Genomic DNA, 27771 nt, shown 5'->3' on the forward strand with positions numbered 1-27771 from the left:
TTTTTTTTATCTTTCAAACACTCATCTACATAAAATGTTGAACTTTAGACACATGGGCGTTGAGGAGTGTCTGTGGGCTGGTACAAAGCTGGATCTTGTCAGTGTCTTTGGCTGCATCTGTTGAGGGTTCGCATTTGCTCATCAGGAGGAGCAGGCAGACGAGTAACCGAGGACCGCTAGAGAATAAACTTTGAGAACTTCTGCCTTAAGTCCAGCGTTAACTCTTTTCATTTTTTCACTAGTCCAGTTCATCTCCAGCAGGTTCATGTGTTTTCTCAGCACAGGGATGTCGAATGTTTTTGTCTCTGCTTAGAACCTCCATGGATCAAAGTCCCTCATAGCCACATCCTGCAATTGTCTCTGGATAAACAGGGAGAGAGAGTAGCAGTGTTTGACCTCGGCAGTGGTGGAGAAGGGAGCAAGAGGCGTCTGGTTGTCTAGTTAGCTACGGTCGGCTGAGCCCATCACAGCGGACCATGTGTGCTGCACCTCTGGAAGACTACTGTGGGTCCGTTTTCTGGGTGAGTTCAACACACAAAGTCACTGCGGCTCAGACAAGCATTGTGGGAAATGGCTTCTTTACGGCCTTCAGTGTTTTTAGGTTCTCCAGATGAAAAATATTCATTAATATTTGATGCAGGCTCATGTAATCAGTAATCTTTACTGTAAATTGTCACAAGTTTAGTGATAGTATTACAGAGGGTGGACACAAAGCCACCTCCTATCATCTAAGTTAGTGCTACAGTGTTTGTTTAAAGTCGTCTTTTCTGATATTTTTGACGTAATGGCAGTGATAGCCACATTTAAACTGATTCAAAGACGGTAAACATTGTAAGATTTGTCATAAAAGTTAACGTCTACAGCTGTCAGTCCACCACAGCATATGCTGTAACTATGAAGGTTGTTGAAAAAGTTTGTAGCTAACAAATAGTAGGAGTTGCTGAAGTTGCTTATTGTTTTATAGAGATTTTTTTATTTTATTTTTTTTAAATCTGTGGTGATATCTTGGTGCTCATTCACCTCTGTACAGACACAGTGACCACGTGAGTGGACAGTAATGACACCTAAAGAGGACATGACTCAACATGTCTAACACGTTTATGAGCTTAAACTTTGTATTCTTGTAATGGTCTTTTTTTTGTTATGTAATAAAACAAATGAAAGAAAAAAAATTTAGCTATTTTTGCTATTTAACTTCTTTTTTTTCCCCCTTTTCAGTTGCAGGATTTTTTCTAGGAAGTCTTAGGAAGCACAGCAATTTAAAAAAAAAGAAAAAAAAGAAAGAATTAAAACAATTATTTTCAACTGTAATCAAGTAATTGTTGATGCTATTTTTAAACCAAAAAATATATAAATAAATAGGGTAGAAAATGCTCCACACGCTTTGGTTTCAGCTTTAGAAATGAGAGAATTTGCTACTTTTATATTTTCTAAGGTTTTGGATTTTAAGGTAGTGATAAAACCTGAAGATGTCAAAGTTTTGTTTTTCTTTTTACCTGTTTTTTGTTTTTTTTTTACACTTTGTAGATTAAACTGCCAGCAGAAATTAGTCGGTTAGTTGAAAATTAAACCAATTTTTAGCTTGCGTCAAATGAATTTTCCTCAGGGGGTAATGTAACCATTTAGCTCATAAAGCATCCACGTAATTGCTCAGAGTAAAATACCTTCACACTAACTGAGGACTGCCTGTGCGCTCCAGAAATCCAAAAGACTCACATATAGATGTTCAGATTGTACCACTAGAAAAGGTATCGTAGCTTCTGCTGTCAACAGATGGTCACACAACAGACAGCAGAAACCTCATACTCAGGAAATGCTTAAATATATTTTAATTGTTTTGAAAACACCACAGTTTCCATACAGTATCAAGGCTTGTTTTGGCCTCACAACACATTAAACTCCTCAGTGCCCATTCCTGTCAGTTCATTAGCTCCTGTTTGCTTATCTCTCTCACATCTAAACGTGCAAAATAAACATACCTCACACTGAGCAGTGAGCTGGGCAGGGTGGGGGGCTTTAATTTTAATCACATGTGGGTCATTGTTGATTAGATTTCTGAGCAGAGAGGTACAGGCTGTCCCTGTGGTGTAATATAGTGTGATCTCCATAGCAGAGAGATATGAAAATATTCATGTATTTGCCGCTGTTTTGAGATTAGGAAGGCAGCATGGTCCTGTGGGTGATGTATGTGTGTGTTTGTATGTGCCCTTCAGAATGCTTCATATCTGGATAGAAAAGATCCAGACCTCCCACCATGTGTGGAGCAGACCATTCTGGTCTGGATCCCCCTGGGATTCCTGTGGCTCTGTGCCCCTCGGCACCTGCTGTCTCTGTTCAAGAAAACCCAAGTAAACACAAAGCACCTGTCCAGGCTCTATCTCTGCAAACAGGTAATGCACACAGCAATAAAACACAAACAGATACATAATTTTAATCATAATGTGACGCTGAGACGGAAGAAGAGGAAGCTAATTCTTAAAGGTCCCATATTGTGAAAATCCATTTTTATTGTGTTTTGTTATTATAAACTTGGTTATGATTTGGAGGCTCACGTCTGCCATTCCTCAAGTCCTCTCCTTCAAAACTAGCTGAATTTGGGATAACTTCAGGTAACTCTGGGGTTTTTTTTCGGGACTATAATGGTTGTTCACTTCTTACCTAACATAACAAATCAGTGTATAGTAAAATGCCTTTTGAATAATCAGTTCTTTTGGAAAATGGCATCACTATTCCTGGAAGATCAGAGCTGAACAGTACTGTACTGCCAGTAGTATGAGAGAGTCTCCGAGGAGGGTGAGGGGTTTCAGAGCTGCAATTTCAAAGCCACTTCATTGTTTATTGTTCAGCCACTTCATTGTTCTGTAAGCCTTTATATATCGATAAAATACAAAAACAAACTGATAAAGCAGTAAAGCCTTGCACTTGTTGATTTTGGTGAACCTACCTATTGGTTTGAATAATGTTTTTATATTTGTTCTTCACTCGCTTCCAAAGTTCTTTCCAAACATCTAAAAGAATAAGACTAAAACCGCCTTACACACTATATCACAAAGAATGTGAGATTACAGAATTTATTCTCTGTTTCATGATGAAAATAGTTTTATTTTTATAACTTGATTATTTATTCTTTACATAATCATAGCATGAAGGGATTACATCTGTAAATTTGTTACACACTCTTGTGTTGTATAATCATAATTTAAATGTTCAATGAGACACTTACATCTAAGCAATTTATGCAAAATTAAAACATTCATCTGATCGTGCCTGATAAAAGGCAATAATATTCATGAGCCTACTGACTCACGTTCACAGTTTTTTGTCGGCTTCCATAATGGTTTGGGCTGCAGTAGTATAACCCAACATCTATGTTGGTTTTAGCCTCTACTATGTTTTAAAATTCCTTAGACTGGTTTAAGATTATAGTTTGTAAGAAATGTTCTGTTCTGAACCTGTCTATATCTGTGATTGTTCATCTGGTGCTAACTCTTTATGTAGAAGCTCTTATAGCTAGATTTGGGAATTCTGGGTTGACTTAATTAACTTAGGTTTAGTAAATCCTGATAACAAAAAGATAGCACAGGTATTCTGAACTTGCTTTGTTGGACAGGCTTTTGGGGTCATACAGTCATGGTAAAGTGACCCATCTTTGTTGTATTTTGAGATGAAAATTTTAGAGACACAATATGAGACTTACGTTAATTTGCTGAAAAGGAGAACAATATGAGACCTTTAAGACATTTCTTCCAATGCAGCCAAAAATAGAACTGTATTCATAACTCAGTAATCTATTTTGCATTGGATCAGAACATCTAGACAGGTTCATATATGCTTTACATGGAATAATAATTGCTTTGTGGTGCACAAGAGTTTAATTACATTACTCCTACACATCCTTGGAGGTTTCAGATGTCCACATCACACTTGTAAATTCCATACAACGACTGCTTCTTAAACTTCTTGTAATGACACAGAATCATCTTTGATGTGCACATTTTAGCTGTGAGTAGATAAAAATACCAGCCTCTTGCGTCAAACTCTCCACATACTGTACATACATCATTCCTTGCCGTGGAACTCAAAAATCCATGAGAAGAAAAATGATCAAACCACGCTTTTGTGTGGAATTGGACCTCAATGTGACGTATTTGCTTATCTTGTCCGTCTTTTCTCTCCTCAGTTTGTCGTGTCTCTGTTGTTTTTGACGGCCATTGCGGGCCTCGGAGTCACATTAGGAGAGGATTTTGGTCCGAACAGTGACTCATCAACAGTGAAAAATGCTGGTGTATTCTACGCAAATCCTGTCCTCTACGCTGTCTCATGGGTAAATTTAGCAGTTGTTTTTTTTTTTACATTTATGTATTGCTCTAGTGGTCAAGATGCAAAGGTTACAGGTTTTTGTGTCTTCTGACATGTTTTCTTTGTTAGATCCTTGTGATGTTGTGCCAGGCAGGAGTGAGGCGGAGGGAAGGAGCAGTCGACTCTGCCACTCTTTTCTGTTTCTGGTTCCTCCTTGTTCTGTGTGACATTTTCCCTTTCCAGACCCTCTTGCGAGAGGCACTGAGACAGGTATGAATAAAGAAATGTGTTCAAGATGGGAATAAGGAGTTATGCGTAGATAAGTGGTAAATTACTCAGATTCAGTCTGTTATTTTGATGCATTTCAGATATCCACATTTAGCAAGAATATACCATTCTTTATTGTGTCTCCCTCTCCCTCCATCTTTCTTCCATAAGGGAAAGGTCAGTGATGTCCCTCGTTTCTGCCTTTTCTACATTTCCTTTGGGCTGGAATTCATTGCATTTATACTCTCTGCTGTGGCTGACATCCCTCCAGAAGCTAAGGAGCGTGTAAAAAAGGTACACGACATGCTGGAATTCATAACCATAGACCAAATTCAATACCCCAAACCTTTATTAACTCAACCTTTTGTAAACATAATGCACCTGTGTGGTATTTTTATTTTTTTTTTTAAATCCACAGAATCCTGAAGCAGGTGCACCATTTTGGAGCAGAATCACTTTCCACTGGCTCAACAGGTAAACACGAAATTGCCACAGTATGAACCCTGGCACCCATGTTTGCACAATGGCTTAAAAACTTTCCTTGTTTTTGTCCAGTATGACAGTGAAAGGCTACAAAAGGCCCCTGGTGCAGGAAGACATGTGGGAGCTGAACGAGGGGGATAGCACTCCTTACATCAGCCACGATTTTCAGCATCACATGGACTCCGAGTTGAGTAAAGCTCGAATTCGGTTCCAACACAAGCTGAAGAAGACAGGTGTTAAAGGCAGAGACAAAGCCCGGGATGAAGCCATTCAGAATGGCCTCTCCAATGGTTTGGGGAAAGGTGTGAGTCAAGATGTGCTGATAATGGTGAGAGCATGCAGAAGAACACACACTTGCACACACATGGATAGTACAATGTCTTGCACTCTATTGTTAGTCACACTACTGATGATCTTTCAGATAAACTGTTGAATAGGGATGGTGTGTGTGGCTAAAGACTGTGCCTCAACCATATTTTGCTTCAGGAGGAAAAAGGCAAGAAAGAAGATGGAAAGAATAAGAAAAAGGACAAGAAGAAGGAGGAACAGAACTACCCCAATTCATGGCTGATCGCCACCATCTACAAATCCTTTAAATGGCTTCTGATTGAATCAGCTTTCTTCAAACTTATTCAGGACCTGCTTACTTTCATCAGTCCTCAACTGCTTAAGTAAGTCAGACTTTAAATTAAATCACCTCAACTGAAAATCTCTCACTAATCTTTCTCAGTTGTCTTCAGCATCTAAACCAGTCAGCTAAAAAAAAACGTGTATACATTATTTTTAATTTCAATTTATTTTATTGTTCTGTATTTTTTTTTAAAAAAAAGACATAATTCAAACCTGAAACTTTGAAATTTCTCTGCATCATCATCAAAAAATGTTTCTGAAGTTTATTGCTGTTTGTACCTTTACTCTATAAACACTCCCTGCAATCATTAACGGAGGGCCAATAAACTCGCAGCTGTATACAGTATACAACGGTGTTGAATTGGGAGAAGAAAAGGCCATAGAAAAACAAAAATGAGAATTGTGCATTATTTTTCAAACCTCAACCGTAGAGCACCAGATGTAATTACACATTGTAAATGTTACTTGCTCCAACAACTTATTGCATCCCAACAGCACTGTTTGGCTCATGAGACACTTAAAAATGTATTTAAATCGAAATGACAAGACTTACAAAAATCACCTTTATGGTAGCTGTCATGCGCTTGTCTCATCAAAATGTTGCTCCTAAATCAGCCACAAAGTAGCATCACTCAAATAATTTGCTCAGAAACTTGGTTATGATGCACAAAAAATGGTAAATAGAGCATGTAGCAGCACGTCCCAGTTCATTGAGTTGAATCTAATGTAATCTAGTCTAATCTGAAGCTCAAGACGAGCTAAAGAATGGACCAGTGAGGTTTGGTCACTTACCAATCATAAATCAAGAGAGTTCTCACTTGAAAGGGAGTTCATCAGACGTTGTTCAGCTTCCTCTTGAATCACCAGAAGCATTTTTCACATATGCAGAGCATTCCCCAAAATCTGTAAACAATGACTCTTCAAAACAGTGGAGTTCCCCTTCAAAACTTTTAAAAACACAGGATCTGGCCTTGAACCTTCAGCTTAACTATTCACTAGCCATTGATTAGTTTAAACATCAACTGATAACACCAGTGCCTGAAAGGAGAGAGGAAACGGTGAGAGAAGAAGAAGAAAAAAAAAAAAAGAAGGTTGAAATGTATTACATGATTCAGAGGTAAATAACTGTAATTAAACGCTGGAAATATAGTAGCACATGTTCAGATGGTCCATTAACAATTTCTTTTCCTTTTTTTTTTTTAGATTGATGATCGCCTTCACTCAGGACAAAACCAGTTATGCCTGGGAAGGGTATTTGTATGCAGTACTGCTGCTAGTGACAGCCCTTTTCCAGACACTGTTTCTGCAGCAGTATTTCCAGCGCTGCTTTGTGCTGGGAATGAAGGTTCGCACTGCAATTATGGCTGCTGTGTACAAAAAGGTAAAGACAAGAGTGACCCTGAAATTTACAGCATGAAAGAAAACACAATTACTCTAACTCCTCACACTGGAAGAAACCACAACAAACACCTGCAATGACTAAATTATTGTCACTGAAAGAGGATACGTCTGTGTGGGTTCTGTGTCATCTACTCTAGTATCGTTCGACAGCAATTTCACGAGTTATTTACTGTCTTGTAGAGTATTTGTTTTGATGAGCAAAATTTTGACAGATTGCTTGGTCTCAGCGAGCTCCATGCCACTTTGTTCATTCGCAAGATCACGAGATTAAAAAAAACAAACCCAAAAGGTCTTCCTTTCCTTCTCAGTCTCACCCTGTTGTGTCTTCTTCACCTCTTTTAAAAGGCATTAGTCGTGAATAACGACACTCGTAAAGAGGCGACAGTAGGGGAAACGGTGAACCTGATGTCAGCAGATGCCCAGCGCTTCAATGATGTGACCAACTTCATCCACCTGGTGTGGTCCTGCCCACTGCAGATCATCATATCCATTGTATTCCTATGGATGGAGTTGGGACCTTCTGTACTGGCAGGACTGGCAGTCATGGTGCTAATGGTGCCAGTCAATGGACTGCTAGCCACCAAGGCCAGAAAAATCCAGGTGAGCAGAACTGCAAACAGGATAGCTGTTACACTATTTGTACATATAGTGTACATACCAACAATAACACAGTTTTAGTTTTAAATTGCATTTACATTTACGGATATTTTGTTGCCTTTAATATAATTAAAGAAATAATGAGTGAATATGTCAGTGACATTAGAAATATGTTGCACTTAAGTGTAACTCATAACATTTGTTTACCAGATTAAAAATATCATAAAAGCTCCACTGCTACCACTTCTGTCTAAAAACTGTCACTTAAACTGACACCAGGTCTCCTTCATCCAACACCAGTCAGGCTCAATGTATTTCTATTATGTGCCCAAACTAGTAGAGCTGCGCGATGAGATACCTCACTCAGTTTTAGGTGGGCTAGGGTTACCATTAGGGATGTCCGATAATATCGACTCACCGATATTATCGGCCCGATATTGGAATAAAAATGTAATATCTGTTAATATTGTTATCGATTTTTTTTGCCCAAAATGAAAACCGATAAAATAATGCCTGGATTTCGCTGGCATGCAAATGATGACGACATCAAACTGCGTTGTGAAGCATGTAAACAAGTAACAAACATATCGGAATCTGTGGATATCGGAATTGGAAATTGAGAGTTGGACAATATCGGCATGTCGGATATTGGCAGAAAAGCCAATATGGGACATCCTTTCACTGTGGGGGATCAGGGTACCCAGGTGAGGACACAGATCAGGCAGGCAGGTGATGTGTACACAAAGATTTATTAAACAAGGATAAAAACTGAATTTAAACTGAGGTGCAGAAACTAAACTGAGGGGGGGAAAACAGAACAGGAAAACCAAACTGAATTACGAAGTGGGCAAAACTAGAAAAACCTAAAAAAACTCTAAACAAAGAACAGAGGAGAAAAAAAAAAAAAAAGAACTCTAAGATACAAAACAAAGCTACTCAAACAAACGGGGCGACTCACAGACAGGGGACAAAAATGGAGGGGGCAGACAGGCTCGGAGAATCCCGGTTGGAACCGGTAGCAGGAGAAAGCAGGCTGGGGGGATGCAGGCTGGAGACAGAGTGAGGACTGGCAGAAACATGCGGGAGGAATGTCTATGGTCTGGCAGCTTGTGGTGGAAAGAACCGAGTCTTTATGGGAGCTGTGGTGATTGTGGGCAGATGAGTCCGGATTTGCAGCTGTCCTGGATTAGTGCTGAGATGCATGGGGCAGAGAGGGAGAGAGAGAGAGAGAGGAGGGAGACGAGAGGGAGACAGGCAAGGGCTGGGGCTGAGGCTGGGAGGTCATGACACATCCCTAGTTACCATAGTAACCATCTGTATCCCACTATGGCAGATGTAGCCCACTCCCAGATTGCATACTTTGAAGTTGAAAAACACCTCAACCTAGGCAGGTCTACACCACAAGCCCACCCCGAGGGCTGGAACCCGGCTAAGAGCCCACACTAAGGACGTTTGTTGTTACTGCTTCACATGTGCATCAGTCCGTTATGTTTTATAGTGGGTTCCCCCTGCTGGTTTACAAATGCACCCACTGTTGTATTGTCTCTTGACTAAGACATTACATTCTCTCAAGAGAAAAAAGTGTTTTATAGCAAGAAAAACAACAACTTCAGGCAATTCAGATGAGCACAAAGGGGACTCAGAGGCCAGGTGCCATCCGTGGCCCTCCCTTCGAAAAAAATTCCTCTAACCTATCAACGCAGCTTCCATTGTCAAGATTTGCTTCACAACCACCGCTTCGAGTGGAACAACAGTAATCACATTCAGAGAGCCAGGAGACATTCCAGGGAAACTTTCATTACACTTCTGAGATGATGTAGTGTGTCAAGGTGCAGGAAGGACACTCAGAGCTGGAAATCACGCATCCTAAGAAACCCTCTGGAATGACAGAGATTACCGAGGCCATCAGCCCTGTCAGGCACAAGCACGCTCCTAACAAGATCATTTTCCCCCTCTGAGCTAAAGCTTCCCATAGTGAGATACCGAGCCAGATTTGAAAAAACGTAAGGATTCATACAGTTTAGCTCAAGACTGCAAGCTCGAAATTCAGTCTCTCTTCTATAGGGTGCACAAATATTCAATGAAAATTATTTACATAAATTTTTTTGTTTATAATATGGTTGATTACTGTGCAATGGGGCCTTTAGAGCAGTTTTCTTAGACTTTCAGCCATAAGTTGTTTATTTCAACACAAGTCAGTAGCTTCAGATGTTCACATCAAACTTCAGAATGGGAAAAATATGATCGTAGTGACTTTGAACGTGGCATGACTACCGGTGTCAGACAGGCTGGTTTCTGTAGAATGTACTCAGAATAGTGGAAAAAAACTAAATCCGTACAGTGAGTGGCAGTTCTGCAGGTGGAAATGCACTGATGATGAGTGAGGACAGTGGCCAATGTGACAAAATGGCTACAGTAATTCAGACAACCACTCTTTACAACTGTGGTGAGTGTCAAAGCTCACACATACAAGCTTGAGGTAGATTACAACAGCAGTGAACCATGTCAGGGTCAGTCCACATCAGAAATTTGAGGCTGCACCAGGCACAGGCTCACAAAATGCAGTGTTGTCTGATGGCTCTCAATTTCTCCTGAGCTGCACAGATGTTCTTGTCACCAAATCAGTCGTGTATGCTGACCAGGTAGCTTGCATTTTATGTTATCATTGTTTTGTATTTATGATAAATACATTTTCAAAGAAATATAAAACAGATTTGAGGGGTTTCAAGGTTGTCTGCGACACAGTAACTTCTCCTTTTGGCTGCTTTGGAATGTTTTTTTTTCTTGCTGTATTGTCTCTTAACATGGAGGTACGTTTAATTGCTAATTTACATTTCAATCTCTTTTCAGATTGAGAACATGAAGCTTAAAGACCAGAGACTGAAAATCATGAATGAAATACTCAATGGCATCAAGGTGAGCACCTGTACTCCTTTATAAAATTCTTGGAGGCCTTGCTCACATGAAAGGCAAGAAAAAAATATAATGGTTGGTTAGTTAGTCTGCAGTTCCTTCTACTAAATTGTATTCAGCACCTGTGATTTATTGGTATTGACTACGTAAAATATAAGTGCTTTGTTCCGCCGCCCTTCCTTTTCTGTGTCCCCTCCCACAATGCCCTCTTTGTCTTTCATCCCTCACTAGATTCTGAAGCTGTATGCATGGGAGCCATCTTTCCAGGAACAGGTGGAAGGCATTAGGAAACAAGAACTGAAGGTCATGAGGAAGTTTGCCTACCTCACGTCTTTCTCCACCTTCATTTTCAGCTGCGCCCCAGCTCTGGTGAGTCCTCTGAAGGAGCTTCACAAAGAGACAATAAACAGCTGGTCAAGGACAGTATATGTTGTGGAAATTCTGGAAAAGTTTGATGTAGGATGAGGAACCCGACACAGAGAGACACACCGGAGACTCAGATGACTTAAATTGAAATAAGGTTTATTGATATCAGGAGACGTGACACTAACAGAACAGTAGTTCACGCACGCAATACCAGCATCAATTCTCTCACACCTTGGGCCTTATGTCCTCCTTCGATGGGGGCCAGATACAGATCTGTCGGTGGAAGGGAAACAAAATTAGCTCGGTGCCTTGGTGTAATCTGGCCTTGAGAGGTGCAGGGGGTGCCTGCCTGTTCTCCTACAACGAGGTTTACATGAGACAAGTTACAGAGTGCACATCTGCTACAAAGGGGTCAATCAGAGGAGCTAAGGGGAAAAGGGCAATACCCTCTCTAGATGCTTAACTCCAGACCAGGAAAGTAAGTTTTCTCTTTTCTTCTCTTCCCTTTTATGCAGGTTTCAGTGGTCTCATTTGCAGTGTTTGTAGCTGTGAGCAAAGACAACGTATTAACCGCTGAAAAAGCTTTCACCTCCATCTCACTCTTTAACATCCTCCGGTTTCCCCTGGCCATGCTGCCCATGCTCATCGCTGCCATGGTTCAGGTAAGGGAACAGCAATACGTGGAATGTGCACAGATACCAAACCTATGAGCAGAATCTCACTTATTCTTTTCTTTGAATCTTCAGACAGCAGTATCTAGGAAGCGACTTGAGAAATTTCTGTCTGGTGAAGAGCTCCAGGCCGACATCGTGCGTCATGACCCCAGTTTCAGTACGTTAACAATTGAGCATTTACACCTTTTTTGTCTGCTGAGCAGTGAAGTTTGTTCACCAGTTTATTTGTGCGTGTACAGCTCCTATTTGTGCTCTCTATGCATCTGTTTTCATTTCTCTGTCCATCTGTGTTCAATCATTAGGCTCTGCTGTCAGCATATGTGACGGTTCTTTTGCTTGGGAGAAAGAAGCTGAGCCTCTGCTGAAAAAGTATGTCTTTTTAAAGCACAAAGTCCGACATTTCCATATTGCAACATATGGCTGCAAAATCTGTATTTATCAGTACTGTGTTTAGAGCACTTTGCTATACTTTTTCTCTGTGTGTTTCCCAGTGTGTCCTTGGACATTAAACCTGGTCGGTTGGTAGCAGTAGTGGGAGCTGTTGGCTCAGGGAAGTCCTCTCTTATCTCAGCACTGCTTGGAGAGATGCACAACACTAAAGGCTTTGTCAACATTCTGGTAACATCTTATTTCTGTCTTCGTATCTGTCTTACAGAAACAGTGGTTTTAGAAAATATCATGTGATATGCAAAACATTCTTGAAGTGTTAATTAAAAGCACTCGTGCAGACAATTTGTAATTACCCAAAGTACTCAAATAATTAGCGTAGCACGTTGGTCTCTTCACTGTACTAATAATTGAATATTCAATACTCTTCTGTGCACAAGTGGTTCAAGAGTGTTCTCTCATCGTGTCAAGCCAGAATTTTTCAGGATGTTATCACTCCTGTTTTTCTAGTAGGTTATTATATGCAATGGAAATCAGCCAGGTTTTGATTGAATCACTCACTGAGTTTATTTGGTGACTAAAAATACAGAAGTAGTCATTACTGTCATTGAGGGTTAGATTACAATAAAGACTGAAAAACAATGACGATCTATGAGAAGTAAAACAAACACTAGACAAACATGAAACCACAATATCAGCCAAGGCCAAAATGAGATGCAGGTGCCACAGCAATAATAGAAACACAATTCAAAGCTTTTGCGTCACTTCATTTAAGAACAGATTGAGCCATATTGAACAGGGTACTTTGTTTTAGTCTTTGAGAAGCACAAAGAGGGAAGGTTGCTGCAGCCAACACATTTCTTCAACCTGTTCTCTGAAAAATGTAATTGATCAAGGCTTTCTAATCTTTTCTATTAAAGTGTGTTGGTATTTTTCTCTTTGCCAGAGTAATGTTTGGTCTGAGTGAAAATCCTATATGGGCACCTTCATGTAAGGAGCTGGACAATAGTGTAGTTATAAGGAACTCTGACTCTGACTCTGTATTTCTGTCCAGGGCTCTCTTGCCTTTGTGCCACAGCAAGCCTGGATCCAAAATGCTACTCTGAAGGACAACATCTTGTTTGGCTCCCCACATGAGGAAAAGAAGTTCCAGGAGATAATCGAGGCCTGTGCCCTCGCCCCCGACTTGGAGCTTCTGCCTGGAGGAGATCAGACTGAGATTGGAGAGAAAGTGAGTTCAAGTGTTTCAAGGATTTTAAGTGTGATAATCATCAGATAAGTACTGTGGTATGTTGTGGTGGGTCCATGCTGTGTGCTGTTTATGTTGAGTGTATCTAAAACCAGTATGACATTGATTGCTGGTCAGATCAGCTTACACTACCCGCTGTTGCATCTTTTTGCCATTATTTTATTATATATTTGTTAAATTTTTACCTCATAGATGCGCTTCAACATTCCTTTTTCATTTTTTTAAAATTCACTTGAAACATGCTAATACACATGCTAATACATCCACGTCGAAATATTACCATGTGTGCTACTTTTTCTCCGAGTTGCGGTATTGTTCCTTCTAAATGTAGCTCCAGTGCTGGTGGTGAAACTGTTCCTTCTGACATGAAGGCTCTCAAACATATAATAATGCACGACTTACTGTAGCTCCTTGTATGAAGAGAAGCTTCTTTTTTTTTTTTTTTTTGTTTAGCCCTAATGTTGTCTTGTGTTGTTCATCTCCTCTCCTCTCTCGCCTTTCTTCTCAGGGTATCAACCTCTCAGGAGGTCAGAAGCAACGTGTGAGCTTGGCCAGAGCAGCCTACAATCAAGCTGATATTTATCTATTAGATGACCCCTTGTCTGCTGTGGATGCTCATGTCGGGAAGCATCTCTTCGACAAAGTTATTGGACCAAAGGGAATACTCAAAGATAAGGTTTGTGCTGTTTACATTTCAAATTAAAGGAAATACTATTTGAAGTTGTATATTTCAAAGTAAAGTCCTGAATAATGAAGCATTGATGGCAAACACGTCAGAATATGAATATATTTTAACTAAAGAAAAATGTTATGGTAGATTTACAATCATCCCATAGACCCACTAGTAGATACACAATGCACAACATATATACATTGATTATTATTATTATTATTATTATTATTATTATTATCAGAAGTACTTGTGATTTTACAGCTGTGTCTTTGTCTGTACAGACTCGTATCCTGGTGACTCATGGAATAGGCTTCCTGCCTTATGTAGATGAGATAGTGGTCTTAGTGGATGGACAGGTGTCTGAAGTTGGATCATACAACAGCCTTCGTGCCAGCAAAGGAGCTTTTTCAGAATTCCTGGACACATATGCCAAAGAGCAAAGGAACCGGAGCCAATCAGAGTCAGGTAATTGTTTTTGCTTTTCTCAGTGGATTAGATATACAGCTGTCCTCAAATTTATTCATACCCTTCCATTAAAGAAAAGGCAAAGTTATTTAGCGTAATTATAATTCTGTGAAATAAGACATTGTTTTTGAATTGCGGTTGAAAAGAATAATTAAAAAAAAAAAAAATAAATAAATTATTCCAGACAAATTAGAGCACTTTGCTGATGAGCAGTGGACTAAATTAAAATACCTGTCAAAAGGTGCAGAAGTCTGATTGAGAGTTACAGAAAACATTTGATTGCAGTGATTGGCTCACAGGGTTGTTCAACAAAATATTAGTTTGTGGATCCCATCATGCTTGTTTGCTTGTTTTTTTTTTGTTGTTGTTGTTTTTCCCAAACATTTCTGTTGAACTACAATTCAAAAGCAATGTCATATTAAGGGTATGAAGAAATTTGAGGACGACTGTATAAGTTACTGTGATTTAGAGGCATAACCAAAACTGATGCTGCGTGTGCACGTCACTGAAACTTTCAATTTGTGTCTTGTAAATAATGTTTCTCGTCTTTCTTCATATTTGTGATCACTGCCTTGTGTGAATCTTATCTCCTCAATTTTTAAAATGACTACCATTTCCGAGCATGTGTAGCTCACCGTGTGTAACATTTATACAGATCGTTGCCAGGAAACTGAAGACTTAGAACTTATCCCTGACAGTGAAGACATTCAACCCGACTTACCTTTGGAGGACACAGTTTCCGCTACACTGAAGAGAGAAAACAGCATCCGTCGCAGCCAACGTAAAACCAGGTTTGAGCATCTTGTGGCAGTGCAAGGAGAAACCTAATTTTCATGTTGTTTCTTCACGCACAGCATGCAAGTACTGTTTTTGTTTTTACTCCTTTAATCCTGTTTTCTTATTCAGTTTGTTCTGTCTTCTTTTGTAGTGTCAGAAGAAGAGTAAATAGTACTGCAAATAAAACAGAAGATGCTGGTGAAATAAAGAAAGGCCAGAAGCTAATAGAGAAGGAAAATATGGAAACAGGGCAGGTAATGAATAATATTCTTTTAAAAGCATGAATGGTGCAAAATTAGAACTGGTTCCCTGAGTGTCTTCTGTCTCTGATATCCAGGTGAAGTTTTCAGTGTATCTCCAGTACATGCGAGCATTGGGCTGGGGATATTTTGCCTTGGCCTTCCTGGGATACTTCCTCCAGAACGCTGCTTTCGTTGGTCAGAACTTATGGCTAAGTGACTGGACCAGTGATTCAGTGGAGTACTTCAACGATACATACCCTGCCTCGTTGAGAGACCTGAGAGTGGGGGTGTTCGGAGCTCTTGGAGTGGCTCAGGGTAAATAACCCGCCATTTTTCTTATTTTTTTTATTTGGAACTATTTTTTAGATTCATGTCAGTTAGCTTGAGCTCTACAGTGAATGTTATTAGTAACAGTAAAAGTGCCTTATTTGATGTGAAACCTGTACTTTGAGTAGAGGAATAGTTTGACATTTTGGAAAATAGTTTTTTTCCTTTTATTTTAATCTGACGACGTCTGAACATGTCAACGTGTCTGAATGTGCATCCTGGTCACGTTTCCATAAAAGTCGTGACAGCATCCTTACTGTGTGGGAGGTAGTGGCACGTCCGTATCGCTTCTGACATGGCACGAGTCTGAACTGCATGTTGTTGCAAAACCACAGTTTGCACGCCTTGCTCTTTCTTTTTCCCCATCCATTTCACAACTCTTAGAAATAGAAATGTCCATAAGAAAAAAAATGTTTAGCAATTAAAACAGACTGGAACATGACAGATTAATGAGGCCCATCAACAGTTAATATAATCCAGGTTTTGACAAAACAATAATCGGAGCTGAAATTTAGTTTGTTGCTTCCAAATGTTCAAAAGACTCCTTTCTCTGAGTTTCTTAAAAACTTGCAGCATCCATATGTGCATCTACAAAGAGAGAGGTGCACATGTTTATGTACATTTGACAACACAAGTAACTTCATTAATTACTTACAATTATTAATTATCCCCAACACAGAGATACAGTTTTTAGGCCACAGTCAGATGATTCGTTACAGGTTGAGTCCTGAGCTTCATCACTACTGTCAGGATATTTTTATGTTGCTGTTGGTAAAGCAGTAGTTAGATTATCATCACACATCGACAGAACTTTTAGCATTTAGGAAATCGTAAATAAACTAGGAAGTTAGTTATCTGGATGGTTTGATCAGCCTGATGTTAGTTTAGTCTCAGTCTACTGTGTATTAGTACATTATTAGGCATTATACATCACTTGGTGCACTGTCATGTGCATTCTGTCACTGTCTGAATGAAGTCTGGGCAAACATTACTGTGAAATTGGCCTCTGTCTGAACGGCAGAATGTTGTCACTTCAGGAGATGGATAAAGCATGCAAAAACATACGCATGACCCGTGTCCTCGTATGGACTGGATTGTTAAGATCAGAAAAGGTTTATGATCTGTGAGTGTTTATATTGGCAATATAACACTATATCCATAAAGTTTTCATTTAACTACCTCAATCATTAGACTTTGGCTGGCATGAGGCATCCATGTGTGTGCTTTTCAGGCAATTCTGTACTGATAAGCGCCTAATTTGATGTAGCAGAGCTCTGAGTCATAGCAATGCAGCATTGGCACAACACAGCTCATTTGTTATCTGTGTCTCATTATTGCACCCTGCATTACATAAGTCAAATTTATTTGTGAAGCACTTTTCACAGATAAAGATCATAAAGTGCTTTACAAAGGCAATATGAAAAATGAAAGAAAACACAAAACAGATCAAATGAATCACGGAGTTACATGTGCAAAAACTGCACAATGCTTTGTGGAAAACTCAACAATGCTACACAAAAATAAAGCAAATGCAGAGCTAATGCATACAAGTTACCCAAATGCCTGTCTAAACGGGTGTGTGTTTAGTTGGCTTTTAAAGGAGACCAGAGACTCAAAAAAACACGATTTGGTCAGGTGCTCTACATGAGTGTCAGATGACAAGGATTTATCAAATATTACCCCTAAATTACGCAGGTTTGGGTGAGCAGCAGTGGAAAGATACCCGATACTTTGCACAATCCCAGGGACAACCTTTTCAGGAGCAACAACCAGAACCTTCATCTTGTCAGCATTAAGCTGCAGAGTTTTCTGCCATCCAGACCCTAATAGCATTAAGGCAGCCAAGGAGCCCAGATAACTTGACAGAGGATTTTGTATTAGTTTAAATACTGAAGAGGACAAAAGAAGAAGCGTTTATAGCACTAGACCCCAAGGAACATCAGAATGACAATGTGAACTGACAAAGTGCTGTGGACATTTTTGATAAAATCTCTCAAACTGTTGGCAGCTACTTTTGTAGGTTTTGGTGCTTGTCACTACCTGTGAACATCCTTACTTGTTTTCATTTCCCCGAAGATTCTACATTCATCTTGAAGTCACAATGGGCTGGTCGATGCTGACAGTCAGTAATGAAAAAGTGGCACTTTGTCTGTTACATTGTGATTGGAGGACCAACTATGTCAGTTAGATTTCTATTCCAACAATACGCTTGTGCAAACACGGGGACCTTTTGTACAGTACATTTACATTTTCTGTCAAGGGTGCCCCGGTAGCTCAACCGGATAAGATGGCAACCCACGAACAGGGGCTGTAGTCCTCGACACTGCGGTCGTGCGATCGACTCCCTATCACGGCCGTTTGCTGCAGGACTTACCCCACTCTTCATCCCTCTCTCCACGGCTCTGATAATCAAAGGCAAAAGCCAAAAAGAAAATTTAAAAAAATAGTAAGAATCATTTCTGTCAAGGCTGTCAGTGAATGGAATTGATATCTTTTTAATTATTAAGGCCTCTTCATTTCATGAGTACACTCAGAAAGAATGAATTGCACCACAAGGCTGAGCTTTATTATGTTATATTTCCTATTTACTGATCTTTGCTACAAGGTAGGGATGTCTAATCATGTTGATTAACAATTCATTGAATAATATTGATTCATAAGAGCATCTTGCTGTAATCCTACAACAAGCTGGACATACAATCAGCAGGGTTGTTTAATGCCTAGCGGGCTTTTGTTTCTTAATAGAGGACCCTTGTGCTGACCTTCAGATGTGGATTAGTTGTTAACGACTAATAAATTACAAGAATGAGAATGTGAAGGAGCTGTAAGACAGTTAAAATAATAGCACAACTGGCTCCTTTCCTGGCTGCATGTCATGAAACTTTTTTTCCCAGTCATTTGATCACAGAAAGGAAAGTGATTCAACACCTGCATTGTGACATCCAAAGAGATTTCACAGGGTAGAAGGAGATGTTTGTTCAAGGCATGTCTTGTTGTTGTCAAATCTTTTTTCTTTATTTCTGTCTTTCTTTTTCTTTTCTTTTTTACTACGAGAACGTTATGGGCACATTCTGTGTTCTCATTGGTCTGTTGTCATAATAATTATGTTTGTAAGACAGTTACCCTGAAACACAATTCACCTGATTATGTATCCTGTCTTCCCACACTGAGACTTCTAAAGAGTTACTCAGGTTTAATCAGCAGATTGTTCCTCCCAAGAACCTCTTTTGAATTCAGTGCTGGACAAGCAATAATAAAACACCAGCTAGGATGATGTGTACATCACTTCAGAATAATCCCTGAGCCAACTTAGAGCTCAGCTTGAACATCTGTACGTGATTTGACAGGAAATGAAACTGGAGTAAATAGCACCTGATGCTTCCATGTGGGTGCTTTTCAGTGTGTAATCATTCTCAGAAATAATGAAGACACTGATATATTTTTAGCACTCTTCTCACTGTTAATGGATGTGTCATAACAATTAGGTGTTTTTTCCTCCATATCTGGCCTTTCTCCTTCAGTTTTGTCCAATTTCTATAGCACAAGCAAGCATGTGTCTTTTAGAATTTGTGAATCTATAAAATGCAATCATGCTTCTATTTACCATTCTTGGCAAATTCCAGTCAGTACATCAGTCTACGTGAGAAAAGCAGCATCTAATTCTTCATAATTAGAGAAAATTTCACATTGGTTTCACTTTTGTCTCTGATGCTAATCAGGCTTTTGTACAAAAATGGATTTCGCTTTGTATAAGTGCAGTTTCTTATTGAAAAAAACCCCTCTACTTTGATTGTAGGCGTCTTTGTGTTCTTTGGCACACTGCTGCTAGCCCATGCCTCAGTTGCTGCATCTGGTACTCTGCATTCACGACTGCTCAACAACATGCTGCGAGTTCCAATGATTTTCTTTGACACTACACCGATTGGAAGACTGGTCAACCGCTTTGCAAAGGTAGGATATGTCATTTTACTTTTTCATAATTTTCCTCCCTTTTTTTTGCTGTTTGCTTTTGTTACTTACAGCGCCCTCCATAATTATTGACACCCGTGGTAAAGATGTGTTAAAAGCCTTAAACTAAATTCAGTTTTTATTGCAGAAGCATACTCTCACATTGAAAATTGTAGAAAAATTGTAACCTTCAACTCAACTCAAATGAATTGTTGGCAAAAAGGGGGTTGTACAAAGTATCAACATCAAGGGTTGTAATAATTGTGAATAAATGCACTTGAATTAAAGGTTGAATTTTCCTCTTTTTTTCATTGTGGTCCTATATTATTTAGAAAAAAAACTGAATTTACTAGAAGCTAAAGAACACATCTTAACCAGGGGTGCCAATAATTATGGAGCGCGCTGTATACACATACAACAATTCTTGTTTAGTTTTAGAAATACAGATTCCTGCTATTAAAAGTAACATTTGAAGAAATGCATAATTTAATGTGTATTGGTCACAGGAGCAGTCCTGACTGCATTTAACTTCAAAAATCAACAACATCTGTAATTTCCCCAAATACAACTGTATCTGCTCTTTAAATCGTATAAGCGCAATTTGAACAAGTGTGTGCAATGTTATCACAGCTGGATGGCACGATGTATAAGTGCAATCTGCTGGACCCCGGAGATGAATCCTTTAAAAGTCAATTTTGATCCTTAAAGTGGTTGTCAGTTTTGCCTACAGCATTTATTATCATGGAAATTTAATGGCTTCCAATCAGCAGGAATAAAAATAAGCCCCCCTGCATGGACCAAGCACTGTTGAAGCCCTCTAAACTCGATTTCAGTTCTTTGTGTGATGCTGCTTTTTCTTTGTCCAGCGGGAACTCTGACATTTCAATAGATAATAAAGGATTCTATTATTAAAGAACTGTCATAGGTTCCTGTTATACATTTTGTTGAAGATTAACATTCCTAATGTTGGTCCTGAAGGACATATTCACCATAGATGAAGCCATTCCTCAGACCTTCCGCTCCTGGCTCATGTGTCTGCTGGGCGTAGTGGGAACACTGTTTGTCATCTGTCTGGCAACTCCATACTTCACCATAGTCCTCATTCCTCTGGCCCTGATTTACTACTTTGTACAGGTAAGCTGAACAAAACAGCACAAGAAACAAACACGGCAAGCGAAAAAATGTTAAAGAGGAAGAGACATTTATTTAACACAAAATATTAAATATAAAAAAAGGAGAAAAAACACTTGTCCCACATATAAAGAGAATCTGAATTACCCTTCTGTTATTTCATTGATTTCTTTTCCCCTCTCTCTGCACCCAGCGCTTCTACATAGCCACTTCAAGACAGCTGCGTCGGCTGGACTCAGTGTCTCGCTCTCCGATATACTCTCACTTTGGTGAGACAGTGTCAGGTCTATCAGTGATAAGAGCCTACAAGCATCAAGACAGGTTTCTTAAACACAACGAAATAACTATCGATGAAAACCTCAAGAGCGTCTACCCGTGGATAGTGTCGAACAGGTCAGATATGAACAGGGTACCTGCAAACACAAATCATCAACACGTTCAAGCATGTTCTCCTTTTAATGTGTTTTTCAGAGAACCAATGGGATGGGAAAAGATGACACCATTTGTGTGTGTGTGTGAGAGTCACTTTATGCTTGTTTATTCTGCAGGTGGCTGGCCATCCGTCTCGAGTCCGTCGGAAATATGGTGGTGTTTTTTTCTGCGCTGTTTGCTGTTATTTCCAGAGACTCTCTGGACAGCGGCCTGGTTGGCATGTCTATATCCTACGCCCTTAATGTTAGTCATCAACACTGCTATCATGCACACCGCACATAATGATAATGTTAATGTCAATGCAATTATAATCACAGTGATGAAGAGGAATGTTCTGGTGGCAATGATAAACACAGTCCTGTCTCCTGCTGGTGCTTTACAGATAACACAGACGCTAAATTGGCTAGTGAGGATGAACTCAGAGCTGGAAAACAATATTGTAGCTGTGGAGAGAGTGAACGAATACGCGGCGATTGAGAATGAGGTAGGTCACCTTGTGTGTATATTTAAGTATATATATATATATTTTTTTGTTTTATTTTATTTCTTTTTTGCACTATTTGACACTTTGATGTATTTATTTTGCTTACTTCTTTCGATCTATCTATATATATTCATATATATATATATTTCTTGTGTTTTATTCTTTCATATTCTTCTTCTTCTTATTATTATTATTTTTTTTATTATTATTATTATTATTGTTATTATTATCATTTCGGTCTGGAACAGGTGCATAATACATTATGGCCTTTATTGTGACCAATAAAAGCCTTGAGCCTTGAATCTTATTGATGTGAGAACGTTTCTGTGCATGAGCACAACACATTATGAACAAGTTCTCATTCATACCTATGGTGAAAGACCAGACACCTATATCAGATCTGGAATAGGATGTACATTTGAGATGCTGGGCAGTGGAACATTATTTGTCTTTGATTCCCTTCCTTTTAACTGTAAATAAATATGATTGCCTGTATAGGTTTTTGATCTCAAGCACTGGGAACTTTTTCGAAATATCTTCAAATGGTGTCATTTTTGTTGTTTTAATTCATTATTTTTCTTGGCTTTAATTATGTTCATGTCATTTTTCCAAACGTTTAAGCACTTAGATCTAGAAATAGAAAGATCTGTCATAGCTCATTCGGACAACTTCTGCACCATTACACATCTTTCTTTTCTGTGTTTGGACAAGGCTAAGTGGATAACTGACTCTCGGCCTCCAAAAAATTGGCCAGAGACAGGAAGGCTGCAGTTTGAAAACTACAAGGTCCGTTACAGACCTGGATTAGACCTGGTGTTGCATGGAATCACTTGTGACATCAAGAGCACCGAGAAGGTTAGTGTGTTTGTATGTGTGTGTATATGTGACAGTGTGTGCATGCATGCATGTGGAAACAGCCTGTAGGATTAAATAAAATAGACTAGATAAATAGGCCTCAGATAAACAGCGAATTATATTCTGTGCATTTTTAAAACAAAACAAATATATGATTAGAGTTTCAAAAATTAGCCTGGGATTAGACGACTGAAAGATTTTTTATTTATTTTTTAAAATATGTTTTAATAATGGATTAGGATTCTCACCAGACATTTTCAGTTCAAGTCCTGAATCTATGAATATTTTTAATTTCAAAAGATTTAACTATGCATGAAAAGATCATTTGCACTGAATGTGAACTGATGGCAAGTTTCCAGTTGGACCTGGATTGGCTTTTAACCTGCTTGTCATGTCACAAATCCTGCTCACAGACACACCTTGAGGTGAGCAAGGAGCCTATTCTCTGAAAATATGTCACTCTATAGAGCAAAGGTCATACATCTTAGAATAATGACAGTGATGGACACTAACCTTTGACTGGTGGAGAACTTCAATGACTACGTGTTCTTTCCTGTGATAATTATTTTTTTCTTTACACTGAAGCATTAAAGTAAAGAAAATGTCTTTGGTCTGTTGGTCAGAAAAACAGCATTCAGTGATTTTACTTTGTACTTTATGAAATTGTGCCTGAGATTTTACTTCTCACTCTTTTTTTTTGTTTTCAATTTTCAATTTGAATCCAAACTCTTAATCATCTATCAAGCAAACAATCTACAGATCTATCAAAAATGATAATAGCTGGTAGTTGCAGCTGTAAAAATAATGTGAATAATATAAACAATGGAAATCTTAAAAACTTGCACAAAAAATCCAAACCAGACAAAACACATCCATCATTGGAATAAAAATGTAAAATAATTTTAAACAGTAGAAGCTGAACATTGAATTGAAAATAAAAATTCAAAACAGCAGACTGTATTTCTGCTTTTTAATGATGGTGAAACCAACCACCTAATAGAAAATGACATTTTTTCTTTCTCACTTTTGGCCTTTGATCTTTGGGATGCGATATTGATGTTGCATCCACTCTAACCTGGTCTCATTTGCTTTCCTGTGCCTGGAATTTCTTTTGATGAATCTTGACTTTATTGTCAGCTGTGGGTTTATTGTATCTTCAGAATGTACCCAGGCTGCAGCAAAGACAACTACATACAAAAGGTGCAATATAGAGCTTGTTATGTTATAGAAAAATATACAACAAAAGCAGAAATAGCTCAAAACACGAGAAAATTAAGTTGCTCTACAGCTATGCCAGTGTTGTGTTTGTGCAGCATAACATTCTTGCAGTTATTATTCATTTTAAAGCTTTCATTAAGCAAATATAGGCTGCAGACAGAGTATAAAAGCCTCATATTATTCTTTATATTCATGTTTTGTTTGTGTACAACCTCGATGTACATCCACTTACAAATGGTTAGTGACTAGAGTTTATAAAACCTTTCTGAAAGACGTGTCAACCATTGTGTTTCTGCTTTCTCTTATTGCATTCAGATTGGCATCGTGGGCCGCACAGGAGCTGGCAAATCAAGTCTAACAAACTGCCTGTTTAGAATTATTGAAGCTGCTGAAGGGCGCATCCTTATTGATGATATAGATATCGCCAAAATAGGACTACATGACCTGAGGAACCACCTCACAATCATACCACAGGTATGCACACACACACGCACACACACAAAAAAAAACCTGAACAATGACTCAGACATGTCATTCATTTTTAACCTATCATTTTTAACCTAACCTATCCAACCCTGTGGCGATAGGATCCCATTTTGTTCTCTGGGACGCTGAGGATGAACCTGGATCCATTTGAAAGAGTCAGCGATGAGGAAATCTGGAGAGTACTGGAGCTGTCTCACCTGAAGGACTATGTATCAGGGCTGCAGGAAGGACTACAACATGAAGTTGCAGAGGGGGGAGAGAACCTCAGGTGAGCAGTGAAAATGAAAAATTATTTAGATTTCTGAAAAAGAGCTTTTGGCTCTGAGTGTGAACCAGTTTTGTCGCAGTATGTCATAGAAACAGGCCAACATCCAGTCAACACACAGGTGAACTGCACAGACCAATCTTGATGCTTTAGATGAGTTGCTATGAATGCTGATTTGTAACATGCAAACATCTAATAATAGATAAATGTGTCACAGTCTCTAAAATAATCCTAAATACTGATTCCTAAATTGTGTTTTCTGCTCAACAGTTATTTGTCCATCAAATTAAGTGTTGGCAAGCTGCATATCTCACCTGATCACACACACACATGCACAGATTAAAAGCATAATTAGTACCTGTCAGTGAGGTGATCTCCAGCATCCTTAGATTTGAACTCTAAACCTCCTGGAGTGCTAACATGCACCACCCACATGTATCAGGTGTTTGTGCCAGCATGTCCTAATGCATCCCACAGGAGCCCCAAGCCCTCCAGTGTCTTTTAATTATCCAGTAATGAGTGTCCATTTGTGGGTTTATTTTCATCCGTGTGCTCCCAAAGCACTCTCCTGAGTTCTCAACACATGTCACTTTCCTCCCAGCGTTGGGCAGAGGCAGCTCCTGTGTCTGGCCCGAGCACTGCTGAGAAAGTCACGGATCTTAATCCTGGATGAGGCCACCGCAGCTGTTGACCTGGAGACAGACGACCTCATTCAGAAAACCATCCGCGAGGAGTTTTCATACTGCACCGTCCTCACCATCGCCCACCGTCTACACAGCATCATGGACAGCTCGAGGTGAGTTAATGTCCCTTAAAATGTTGTGATGAGGGTCCTCAGCACCTATTTAATTCTTGTCAGTGGCAGATTTCTTTCTTTCATCTGCTATTGTTTGGTTTTGAGCATTGTGAGAAACCAACAAGTAGTTTTTACAACATGACTGAGAACGATGAAATGTTATTTTTAATTTTTTCCACATTTTTGTAACCTCTTCCAGTTTTAATGCCAGCGTACAAATATAGTAAAAAGCATGAAGGTAAAAACTCCAAATGTCACGGTTTCTCCCCTGTGCTGCCACCGCACACTGACCTTTATTGCAGTTTTAAGCTCTTGGGACAACAACTCAATAGTAATAATACATAAAGCATACATACGAGTGTTATTCGACAAAACAACCTAAATCCATGGTCTACTTGCTCAAATTGTCTGTCAGTCTATTGCTTTGAGCATTTTAGCATTGTAGGTAATCACCCTACACCTAACTGTCTCCAATAAAAGTACAGTTGCTTTTTTGATTCATTTCATGTTCTTCCATGATGCTGAGCACATGCAGGTCTCAGATATTTTTTTTGCCCAAATCCTAGTTATTGCTTCTATTTTTTGAAACATTTATCATTTTTTGGGTCCCAGACAATGGGCTAGTATGATTCAGTGTCAGGTTTTAGGGATCAGGTGTCCAAGTCAGCCTTTATGCGTATCTGTAAAAAGAACACATAGACACATGAAAGGATCTTTCATCAAAGTCTCCAGTGGCTTCACCTAGATTGACAGGCACCACCACAGACAAAGTGCAGGGGAGAAGGCCATCGTGTATGAATTCATTCACTGTATTCTTGATAGACTGAAAACTGCCTGCAAATGAAACTGCAACGCCTGCAAATAGGATGACATCGTGTTTAAGGCTTTGTGCTCTCTTGCATGCAACCTGAAGAGAGAAAATATGAAAAATGCAAAATAATTCAGAAGTGTTAAGATAACACCATAAACGTTTCAATTCTCCAGCACATCATGAAAGTGAACAACGTTCTTTACAGGAGGTTGGAACCTTGGGCATTAAACCGATCTAACTGAATGATTATCTTTGCTGGAGCGTCTCTGTCAGTATGAACACTGGTCAGGTTATCATTTCTTCCTGTGCTTCTCCTCCACAGGGTAATGGTGCTTGATGCTGGTAAAATTGTGGAATTTGATTCTCCAAGCAACCTGTTTGAAAAACAAGGCCATTTCTATGCCATGGCAAAGGACGCTGGGATAACACAAGAAGACATCATAACTGGGCTAACGCAAGCAAACAGCACAGCTCTCTAACAGCTCTCTAATTTGCATGTGTGTGTTTTTTTAGAGGATGATTTTGTTTTATAAATTGTTTTTATTGTTTCCCGAAAAACCTAAACGAAAAGAAATGTGCATTGTATTTATAAGAAACAATATAAAGAAATCATATTCTATATATTAATCATTTTTATATGTGAACAATAAATATTCTTGGGTTTTAATAAAGAGAACAACCTCAGTTGTTTAAACTTGTTTACATTTCTTCTGTGCTCTGTGTCATATTAGGTTGAAATGCTGTTTAACATAATAGTGTGACATTTTGGGGAATAGTCCTCTATGCTTTCACCGCTCTCAGATCTGTAAATATAAGGCTACTTAACATAAAGATCGGAAACGGTTGATGGTCAGCCTGATGCTGTACAAAAGCACTTTCTAGCACTGCCTCTATGCCTCGGTAATTATGACTTTTTAGGCCATTGTGTTTGATCTACACAAGCAATTTGCCATTTGGAAAGAGATTAGCGACTTCCTTGAGTCTCTGCTGGGTGCCTGATTACTGCTCCTAGGCAGCCAATCAAAAAATTAACAAATTATCCGTCAGGCTTTTGAAAGGGTTAAACAAATTAAACGTATTACTTTCCTTAATAGGGCTGCTCACACAGTCCCACTCTGTAGAGGACATAAAAACATCACAAGCTAAAACATAAAAAGACTGTGGTTACATTTTTGAGTTAAGGTTTCTCTCAAAGCAGGGACACACTGCACAAAGGTAGTCTACTGTATGCAAGATCAGATGCATGCATACATTGGAAAACATCTGTATAAACTATCTAGGAACTTGTCTATGTGGAAATGACATCAAATGAATAATGAACCAGCTCACTGTATTCCTCAGAATTTCTTTGCTCATTTACATTTTTTTTTTTTTAACCTGATGTAGCCTTTCCTGTGATGCTCAAATTGGTCTGCAATTATATAGTGCCTTCAAACCTTAGCAGGTCTACAAAGTACTTTACAGTGTTTCTCACTCAACTAGAGGTTCAGCATCGTGAAGTCACTTTAACCTCCAACTCTCCAATTAGTAGTCGACTGAAAAACAGAATCCAGCTTGTAAGAAGATTCACCTTGTTGTAATAAAACCGATGCTGT

At 39.1% G+C, this 27771-nt stretch overlaps 1 protein-coding gene across 1 annotated transcript; it reads left to right on the forward strand.

Annotated features, from left to right (window-relative positions):
* abcc2 (ATP binding cassette subfamily C member 2) lies at positions 1-26874 on the forward strand. Its single transcript, XM_008282418.1, has 32 exons — positions 1-521; positions 2214-2390; positions 4181-4324; positions 4429-4569; positions 4738-4860; positions 4985-5040; positions 5122-5377; positions 5536-5720; positions 6883-7060; positions 7426-7680; positions 10528-10593; positions 10822-10959; positions 11472-11618; positions 11703-11787; positions 11933-11999; positions 12122-12248; positions 13072-13248; positions 13775-13942; positions 14221-14404; positions 15060-15195; positions 15333-15435; positions 15519-15738; positions 19547-19701; positions 20677-20832; positions 21023-21222; positions 21378-21504; positions 21644-21745; positions 22457-22600; positions 24134-24292; positions 24406-24572; positions 25171-25365; positions 26499-26874. The coding sequence occupies exons 1-32, from the start codon at positions 477-479 to the stop codon at positions 26653-26655; spliced, it is 4740 nt and encodes a 1579-aa protein (XP_008280640.1). The 5' UTR covers positions 1-476; the 3' UTR covers positions 26656-26874.
* The last annotated feature ends 897 nt before the right edge of the window (positions 26875-27771 follow it).

The sequence above is a fragment of the Stegastes partitus genome, unplaced genomic scaffold (assembly GCF_000690725.1).
Source record: "Stegastes partitus isolate 25-593 unplaced genomic scaffold, Stegastes_partitus-1.0.2 Scaffold270, whole genome shotgun sequence".
Classification (NCBI taxonomy): domain Eukaryota; kingdom Metazoa; phylum Chordata; class Actinopteri; family Pomacentridae; genus Stegastes; species Stegastes partitus.

Coding starts and splice junctions, on each gene's coding strand:
- abcc2 (XM_008282418.1), top strand. CDS start 477: ATGTGTGCTGCACCTCTGGAAGACTACTGTGGGTCCGTTTTCTGG. Junction 5,721..6,882: donor ATCAGTCCTCAACTGCTTAA/GTAAGTCAGACT, acceptor TTTTTTTTTTAG/ATTGATGATCGCCTTCACTC. Junction 20,833..21,022: donor TGATTTACTACTTTGTACAG/GTAAGCTGAACA, acceptor CTCTGCACCCAG/CGCTTCTACATAGCCACTTC.